The sequence below is a fragment of the Rhinolophus sinicus genome, chromosome 10 (genome assembly GCF_057876585.1).
Source record: "Rhinolophus sinicus isolate RSI-liver-muscle chromosome 10, RSI-T2T, whole genome shotgun sequence".
Taxonomy (NCBI): Eukaryota; Metazoa; Chordata; class Mammalia; order Chiroptera; family Rhinolophidae; genus Rhinolophus; species Rhinolophus sinicus.
Genome location: NC_142510.1, coordinates 12,629,930 through 12,639,554, shown reverse-complemented (window position 1 = coordinate 12,639,554; position 9,625 = coordinate 12,629,930). Strand labels below are relative to the sequence as shown.

General features: G+C 47.7%; 1 protein-coding gene across 9 annotated transcripts in view; it reads right to left on the bottom strand.

Moving 5' to 3' along the window:
• Positions 1–428: 428 nt before the first annotated feature.
• Positions 429–9,625, bottom strand: part of GLYR1 (glyoxylate reductase 1 homolog) — a 32,278-nt gene continuing 23,081 nt past the window's right edge. For 4 of the 9 annotated variants that reach the window (XM_074323155.2, XM_019756415.3, XM_088801267.1 and 1 more), the window contains 6 exons: positions 8,353–8,463; positions 7,582–7,683; positions 6,709–6,871; positions 6,238–6,417; positions 5,829–5,953; positions 429–2,588 (listed from right to left, as the gene is read on the bottom strand). In XM_074323155.2, the coding sequence (XP_074179256.1) occupies positions 2,514–2,588; positions 5,829–5,953; positions 6,238–6,417; positions 6,709–6,871; positions 7,582–7,683; positions 8,353–8,463 (756 nt within the window). In that variant the 3' untranslated portion in view covers positions 429–2,513. Of the gene's footprint in view, positions 2,589–5,828; positions 5,954–6,237; positions 6,418–6,531; positions 6,872–7,581; positions 7,684–8,352; positions 8,464–9,625 lie in introns of all 9 variants that reach the window. The other 5 variants (XM_074323153.2, XM_074323156.2, XR_012493239.2 and 2 more) reach the window with 4 other exon arrangements.

The following is a 9,625-nucleotide window of genomic DNA, read 5'->3' as shown; positions in this document are numbered from 1 at the left end:
ACCCGCCCCGCCCCCGGTCACGACACAGCGGAATGGAACGAGGCTGGTGGATACGCAAACCCGTTCGCGCCGGCTGCGGGATGCGGTCCGCACCAGCCGCCGGCGCCGTGCTCTCCGGTCGGTGAGCTGCGGCCCTTGTCCCGCCCCTTCGCGGCCCTGATAGGGCGTCCTGCCCCGCTTGCACTCATCGATTGGCCGGCGGGATGGCTTGCTTTCGTAGCGCCTGGCGATTGGCCAATGGGGCATTCTGCTCTCGCTCGGTCTCGCCATCGTCCCTCTGGTTCGGTTGGTCCAGAAGCCAGGGGAGGACTCGAGGAGGCCGCCGCCCCGCGCACAGCCCGCCGACCCTTCTTCCATCCAACACCTCCCTCCACCGCACAGCGGTCGGTGTCCCGGGGGCAGGTCACCGCCAAGGTAATCAGTCACAGTTGTGTTACCAAGAAACGTTTTATTTTGCTTGCAGTAGCTTTTTGTTAATTGCACAAAATCATGTTTTGTTTTTGCCATTTAAACATTATCACACAATCCTATTCTGAAAGACAATTGTTCATTAAAAACAAAGCAAAATAAAAATTCACAACCTTAATTACCTAGATTTGTCATTTAAAGGAAAAAAAGGGGCGGCAGAGGGGCTTTCTTACAAGCTTTTCACAAGTGTCACATTTTCTCCTTAAAAGGGAAGGATTTCAAAACAAAGGTGAAATAGCTTAAACAGAAATATTCATAAAAAGGAACTTTACAGAACTGTCAACAATATTAAGACAACATTGACTAACCAGTTTCATTACAGCATCTTCCCCCACTTCCCCCCCCTCCCCCCAGTGTCCAGCTAGGACTATAACAGGCTTTGTGTTCAGACAGAATTCAAAATCCCAGTGAAATCAACTGTGCTAAAAACACACAGGCATCTTCCCTGCCCCCCTGCCCTCCTCCCCATGTCTTCTGAGATCCCTTAACCTGGGTTCTGATGAGTGGAAAAGGGCCAAGGTTGTGAGAGGGAGGGACCCACACCAGTGTGGCCACCTCATTATATATTCACTATAAATGCTGACCTTCTGACAAGTATGACTTTGAAAAATGCAACCCACGCAGAGGGAGACAACACTGACATCCTTTAGGTGACTTCTCCTTGCTTTTATGCCACATTTCAAGCCTCTCTGGTCCCCTATCCAAGGAGAAATGCTAGGGCCTCGAGGATGTCTTGGATCCATCTGAGGGTCAGTTAGTTCAGGTTTGGTCAGGCCCAGCTCTCCTCTTCCCTCCCGACAGACCCCAGGGCCCTAGAAGCACCGAAGACCATGCTGCTGACTGAAGTGAAGACACATTCCTGTTTCAAGAGCTGAGCCTAAGAAATGGTCATCGTTCAGGCTGGGTCTGGGCCAAAGGGACAGACAGGAAGCAGTACTGTCTCCATGGGAGGAAAAGGGGAAGGGAAAGAATGGAGAGAGGTGGGCATGCGGAAGACTTGTGCAGGGACAGGCGGGAGAAAGGGGGGCCATTTGGAGGGGACCGCCTCAGAGTGGATCTTCAGAACTAGGTGGAGCGTCTGTGACGTAACGGAAACCGGAAAGAGCCCATCTCCTTCCCTCCTCACTCCTCACTCAGTGGCCCTCAGATCCCCCTTCCCAAGGGCTGGAATGCAAACCTAAATACTAAAACAGCCTGGTGAGGCATGAGCTCCCCTTACACCAAAGGAAGGAAGTCTGATCCCAGCCCAGGGCTCCGCAGTGACGGTGACTTCAGGGACAGGTACTGAAGAGCAGCGAGGAGAGCAGGCTTCTGTGAGGCGCACTTACAGGCTGGCTATTTGCTGCTCTCCCTGGAAGCCAGAGGCCTGTCTTCGCTTGACTTGGCCAATCTCTTTTCAGTTCACAAAGGCATTTCTGGAGAGTTGGTTACACACTGGTAGCTTAAACATGACAATCCTCATCAGCTGGTCACCTGAGGTTGGAGGGCCCACGGGACTCTCCATTTAGTCTGTGCTGGTTCACGTTGGCCCAGAGCCTCTCTCTGCAGGGGATCCAGTGGGGGATGTGGACCTGACCACAGCCTCTTCGCTCTGACGGAAGCAGTGGGAAGGCTTCCAGCTCGCCTGCTGATTCTAGTTCCTTGACTAGAAGGGGGTCTGAAATAAGACAGGCTCGGAAGGAGGAAAAAAAACAAAGCCAAGCAGCAGTTTCTGGGCAGCTTCTATCCTGGGGCTAGAGCCTGTGTGCGTGTGTGGTGGGTGTGGTGTGTGGTGTGTGTGTGTGTGTGTATGTGTGAACACACAGCCACCTGGTCCGAGGGCCAGTGCCCAGCTCAAGAGCTTTCCCACAGGCCAATCCTGCTGACATCCCTTCCCTCCACAGGACCTCCAGGGGAGAAGTAATGCTGTGTTCTGTGCTGATGCCAAGTCTCAAAGTCTGTATAAAAGGAGATGGAGACAGGTGGACTGGTCCAGAGTGAAGTCCCAGGACCCCAACCCCATATGAGGAAGAGGGGGTCAGAGGGAAGATTAGGGGGGCAGGGGCTTAGTGTATGTAGGCCCGGTACACGGCAGACATGTCGTTGTCAGACTGGTCCAGTGCCTTGGCTCTTTTGTACACCTGGAAAAAAATAAGATGGGCTCAGCCTCTGGCCACACAACTAAAAGACACGGATCTGCTTCCTGGAGGTAGTTCTAGATGTGATTAGGCAGGTAAGTTCTGGAGTCCAGGCTGTCGGGGTGTGACTCCTGGTTCCTTCACTAACTGGAAAAAGTGCCTCAGCCACTGCTTCTTGATATTACGGAAAGGTAACAGGGTTATGGTGAGGATTAAATGGAGTGAGGGATGCAACATGTTCCGAGTGTCAGCACAGAGGCGGGGCTCAGTGTTAATCATTATAGCCACGTCCCTTCCTGCCAAAGACCCTCCGAGGACTTCCATGTTCTTCTCTGGGCCACTTTCCTCGCCCTTTTCTCTGCACAGGACACCCTTTTCAGCAAAGCCTGGCTCCTTCCCCGCCAGCTCCAAGGCCTTCCCTGCCCCCTCATCTAAAGCACCACTTTACCCTGGTCACCTCTCTATTCTATTTAATCACATTTCTGACCATGTGAAATTCTTACTTGTTTAAATACTTATGTGCTCATTTTGTGCCTCCTTCCATTAAAACGTAAGCTCCACAGGAAGGGAAGGGGCTACACCCCAACATGGCCCCAAGAGCCTAGTGCGGTGCTTGGTAATTAATGGCCATCCCAGAGATACTAGGTGAATGTTATAAAAATATGGAAAGAATTAAAAGCCACTGTTCACCAAGGGCACTATGGCATCCAGTCATGCTGAGGAAATGCCGCGGGACATAAGGTTCCTCCCATGTGACCAGCTGCATTTTTTTTCTTTAAACATAGTCCAGTTGGAGCCATAACTGAGTGTCCATTACAGCTCAGGTGTAGCTAGCTGTCAACTCAGAATGAAGGCTAAATAAAGACCTTTTCAGATAAAAGAAAACCAATCGTCACTAGCAGACCTGCATTACAGGAAATGCTAGAGCAGGTTCTCCGAGCTGAAAGGAAATAATACCAAAGAGAAATTCAATTCTTCAGAAAGGAACAGAGCACTGGAAATGGCAAATTAGAAAAATAGTTCTTTTTCCTCTTAATTTCTTTAAAGTACATATGACTACTTAAAGCAAACCATTCACATAGGACATCTGTACCCTAAAGCAGGGGTTCTCAACCTGGGGGGATTCTGCCTCCCAGGGGACCATTTGGTAATGTCTGGAGACATTTTCTATCAACTGAAAGGGTGCTGCTGGCATCTAGTGGGTAGAGGACAGAGATGTTGCTAAACATCCTGCAACGTACAGGACAGTTCCCACCACAAAATGTCAGTAGTACCCAGGTTGAGAAAGCCTGACCTAAAGGATGAGGGAGAGAGGTAAATGGAGCTACATTTTAGGTGGGAGGTACAATATTTACTCTAAGTGGGCTGTGAAGTTAAGGATGCATAGTGCAATTCCTAAAGACAGAAGAAGACTGCATCGTTAAAAAGCCAATAGATAAAATGGAATCCTAGAAAATATTCAGGTAACACAAAAGAAGGCAAGAAAGGAAGCAATGACAAACAAAAGCCAGAGGGGACAAACAGCAATCAAATGATAAAATGCGAACTCCGAACCCAACCACACATCAATAGATTTCAAGACACACTACATATTAACGGACTTGTTAACCTTAAGATGCAAACAGACAGCCTAAAGTCACACCATCCAAATGGCCAGAAAGTGCCATGCTCCACTGAGAAATCGACCAAAATCTGTTTCCAAGCTAACGAATCACAGTGAAGGCAAGTTGGAAATCACCTCATAGAGAAGTGTTGAGGAAAGCACCTCAACACTAGTCACACATGGAACCTTTCAGAAGTAACGACAGTTCAAGACAAGCTCGTCAACAATAAAAAAGATAAAATACACAAGGAAATCTACTGCCAAGAGAACCCACAGGTAAAACCAACAGGAAGAACCTGAAAGTGTACTGCAATCTGAAAGAGTGAAATAAATACTCTGACAAGGAAGGGACAGAAGACAGAATTCAGGGACAAAAGATTATGCACTATGAAAAGGCAGGTCTGGAAAGAGCAGTACTGTGGTTTTTTGTTTTTTTTTCTTTAACTTTTTCTTTGCTGGCATAAGCCACTTAAGACCTGTAAGTATTTAACTTGAATGGAAATGTGTGTGAGCTTATAGTACTAGAAGCTACAGCTTTAAAATAAATGAATCTGTGTGTTTCATAAAATGTTTTTATTGTAACTCTATGGTAAAGACAAATACTGCTCAGGTGGATTTTTTTTTAAGATTACATTTCTATCAGGTTGAGATAAGCAAGCTGTACTTCTAAAAAACTATTTTCAGAAAGTGCATGTCTAGGTGCTTAATACATTACTCAAAAATGTTAATAACTAAACGCTCCAATTAACAGGCAGTTATTGTCAGAATGGATAAAAATGCAAGCACCAAGTATAGTCTGTGCAAAGGATTAAACATAAAAACACAGGTTGAAAGTAAATGGATGGAAAAGATATGCCATGAAAAGAGTAAGCATGAGAAGGCTATAGCGGCTGTAGTAAAATCAGACAACAAGCTTGAAGACAAAGATTAAGAGGGACATTTCATAATAATGACAGGGCAAATTCATCCAGAAAACATGCGCATAAATGGCTCAGAGCCTAATAACAAGAGATTCAAAGGCATTAAGCAAAATGCACCAAGTTAAAGCGAGAAACAGACAATCCCACAATCATAGTTGGAGACTTTAACACCCCTTTCAGCAACTGAAAGAACCAGAGAGAAAGGTCAGTAAAGATGATCTGAAAAACATCACCAACCATCTTGATCTAATCGATATCTGCAGAACACAGCACCCAACTACTACCGAACAGTTTTCTTAGGTGCATGTGGCACAGCCAACGAAACAGACCATCTGCTGGGCCACAAAACAAGTCTGAATAGATTTAAAGAGTTAAAAATCATACAGGGTGTATTCTTTGACCACAAAAGAGATACATTAGAAATCAATAACCATTAGACATCTAGGAAAGCCCTAAATATTTGATCAACTTTTAAGTAATCTACAGGTCAAAGAAGAAATCATAAGGGAAGTATTAATAAGTAAGCACAGCTCAGAAGAAGTGTCCAGCTTTAAATGCTCCTGTTAGAAGAGGCATGTGTAAAATCAGTGACCTAGGATTCCACCTTGAGAGGTTATACAAGGAGCAAAGAAAAGCCAAAATAAGTAGAAGGAAATAATAATCGAAGAAAAACAAAGGGAAGGCTGCTGGGACTTGTGCCACTGCCTCTTGGTTAGTTACCTCATTGGCTGCAGCTGCCATAGGAGTTGGATGGTTGACGGCGTCGCCCAGTGCAATGGCTAAGCGGAGATCTTTCTGAATGTATTTCAGGTAGAAATCAGGCTTAAAGTTTCCTTGCAGGATATCTGAAGAGGGAAGCCACTTATCAGAAGAACTGAAAGGATTGGGCAGTACTGTCAGGGCTCAACACCTAGCATTTCTTTCCCCTCAGATACCCAGAGACAAGTTCCCAGCTGGTACCCCCAAATCCCATGCATGGTGTCTCTGGACCCCCTCTGACTGGGGGCATGGACTGACTGGAGAGGGTTCATCTTTCATACCAATGAGCCCCTGGAGAAAAGACTTGTGACAGCTGCCCAACCCAGCTCCAGTCAAAAATAAAATGCAAGGGAGTCCAAAGGCAACGTACTTTGGCACTTCTGGTCCAGGAAGATGCTGGCCAACTGCCCTTGATTGAGGATGTCCAAGAGTGTCTGCTGCGACTGGCCTGTCACTTGGGCCAGGGTCAGCCCCTCAGCAATGGTAGCCATGAAGCTCCCCTGGACCATGTTCACGATGAGCATCATCTTGGCTGCATTGCCAACCTCACCTGCCCAGGACAAAGAAATCAGGGTCACTGCCCAAGGATCTGAAGGCAGGGGTTTTCTGCCCACCCTCATCCCTGCTCGGACCCACCTCTAGGCCCAGGGAAGGCCCCATTCACCTGCCCCCGACAGAACTGGCTCTGACCCTTCTGGCTCTTCCTCCTTCCAGGCACTGACTGTGCAAGTCAAAGGAAACCTTCCCACGGGGGCCCCAGGCAGAGAGGCCGTGCGGGACTGACGCTGTCATCAGTGCGGTCTAGAGGGGATGTGGCCCGACAGGTGGGCAGATATGTTACCTAGGAAGAAGGAGGTCTTCCCCATTGCCTGGAAGCAGCTGCTGCAGTCCTCATATAAGCCCCTGTCTCCGGCTGCTAAGATCACCAACATCCCATCATTAGACAGCTGCTGATTCCCTGAGACCGGGGCTTCCAGAAAGCGGCCCCCCCTGGACACAATCACCTGGAAAGGAAAGTCACAGCTTCTGGAGGCCTTGCCTCTCCCCAGGATCTCGGGCAGGGAGCAAGGAGCGTCCTCAGGTGGGAGACTTGGCCCTCCACACTGAGCCCCCAAGCCGACATCTGTACCAGGCGCTGGCCTAATGCCGTGCGAGGGTCAGCAGACTGTCCTTCAACAGACGCCTGAATCACAGGCAGTGGACAGAACAAGGCTGGGCTCTCCTTCATGAGCTCCCATTTACTCGGAAGTTCTTTCAAAGACCAAAGACTATAACCAAACACGGCCGTGCCAACTGCTTGGCCAACCACCGCTCCCTGACTTCAGCCATCTTCAGAATACAGATGGGCCAGAAGCCACTGCCCCCCTCACTTGGGCCCAGCATCTCAGGGAGCAGAAATACTCTGCTAGTATCAAATGCAGACAGACGTTTAAACCAAGAAGGCTGTGCTGGCAGCCTGCATTGCTTATCATTGCGAGGGTGGCAGCTATAGGACCTGCAGCCTAGCCCAGCTGGGCAGCACCTCTCCTTTCATGGCCACTCAAACTAGCTGCAGCTTTGAAGGTAGAGAGTGAAGACAGGCTCGTGCCAAGGCCTTGCTCTTCTCTGGCTTTGGCTCTAGAGGAACCCTGTTGCCCACACTTGGGCATGGTCAGCCTGAGTTTTAGGATCCATCCAAAAGGATGCTGGAGGCTAGCGTGTACAAGGCCGCTACCTGGGCCAGCTCGGTGACGGTGTCGGCGTCCACTGTTGACATGTCCACGTAGCACTTGCCAGGGCGGATTCCTTGCAGGACGCCACTGGGGCCCAGCACCAGCTGTGGGGACACACGGGAGAAGCAATAGCCCAGGCCCCCAGCAAGACACCCAGGAGCCCCTTAGACCTTTTCCTTTTTTGGCTTATTTCCTGATTAGGAGCTAATCAATATTAAGGCTGAAAAGGGAAGAGCAAGTAAACAAGCAAGGGAAAGGAAAGTATGTCTGGTATGTTCCCATTTATCTTTAAAAAGAACATGTTTCTTTTTATTAAAAACCTCCCATTTAAAAGATGGAACCTCGGTGCTTATGTTTTGGGGCTTCTTTGGATTTACTTGGACTGGTCACCAGTTTAACAAGACGACTATTGCACTTGAAGTCTCACAACAGACAAATACAGCAATAGCTCAACATAGGAACTTGGCACATGGACCAAAAGCACTCAGCCCCAAAGCTTCCAGCTCAACAAGAATACATGGGAATGGTCAGATCCGTTTTAGCACAGACCTCAGGGACCCTGGCCGTTTTCATGCTTTGTTCTGAATTAAAGGAAGTCTGTATTGAATTTATGCAAACACCCTTCACAATGGGTGATGGCCCCCCAGATGGGAAACTCAAACCCCCGCCCCACATGCACTCACTCACTCCGTGCGCGCAGGGAGAAGGGGAGGAGGCCAGCCAGTTTTCCTGGCCACAACCTGAGGCGCTGAGGGGAGGGAGGGGATCCTTACGTCCTTGGCCGCCTTTGGATCCGACACACAGGCGAAGGTGATGTCACAAGTTGAAACAACTTCAGCGGGGGTTCTTCCTAGGCGGGCCCCCTCCTGGATGAACAAATCACACTGCAAAAGTCACAGATCCTAACGTGAGCCGCAGGCACTGCACAACAAACATGCCAGCCAGGCCAGAGACAGTGCCCCGTCCTCCTGGCGGGCCTCCCATGGCAGCGTCGGAAGCTGAGGCTGGGAGGCCCGACGTCTTGAGGGAAGTAGATGGGGCCTCTTACGGACTGTCTCGTGTTTTTGCACACCCGGTGTTTTTGTACAACGGTGTTCTACTTCACAGTAAGCACAAATGTCTGCGGAAGGATTCCTGTTTGAAGAACTGGATGTGAGCAGTACCCGTCCACAGCCCTGTGGTTGTCCTGGCTTTGGCAACGTCACCCAGCTCCCTGTGCTAGCGGCACTGTGTTGGAGAAGCAGGGGACGCTGGGATGTTTACTGAGATACTTCTGGGGCGAGGGGCGAGTGTAGGTCTATACATACTAACTTTTCTTTTCTGAAAATTAAAATCACCCAGAACATCTAACAAAACACATCATTATTATTTCGGTGTATTTTTTTTCCACAGGCATTTAAAAAAGAATTAGAATAACTTGAACCTACTATTTTATATTTTGTATCCAATTTTTAATATTTTATATGATTTCCATTTACCCATACCGTAGTCTTTCATAATTATCATTTATAACGATGGCTGCAGAATATTCCATCAAGAGATACATCTGGATTTTCTTAATAGCTCCCCTGCAGTTCAATATCTGGCCTGCTTTTAATTATAAATGACTCCAACAAATAGCTTTACATATACTACTTCTCCATGTTTTGAATCTAGGTCTCTGTATGTAGAATAAAACAGGTTTTAAAGCTCCTAATAAATGCAGACAAATGGCTTTCCGATGGGGTTGAGTCAATGTATTAACGACCACCAGCAAGTAGCACTGAGTATGTCATTTACAAACAAACAAGCACCCATACACGGAAATTTTATCCTACTTGATGATTTAACCAGCCAAAAATAGCTTTTTTTGGGGGGATATATTTTGATTACTAAACCTTTTTAACACACTTATTATTTACTCTTTCGTGAACTTTTTAAAATCTTAGAGTTATCAAACTATGTGTTTCATAAAATCAACATATTTCCCTTTTCCTATCATATTTGCTATAAGCACTTTTAGTTGGTATACCTTTCAATTCTGTTTATTTATACCTAGGCTTAGAA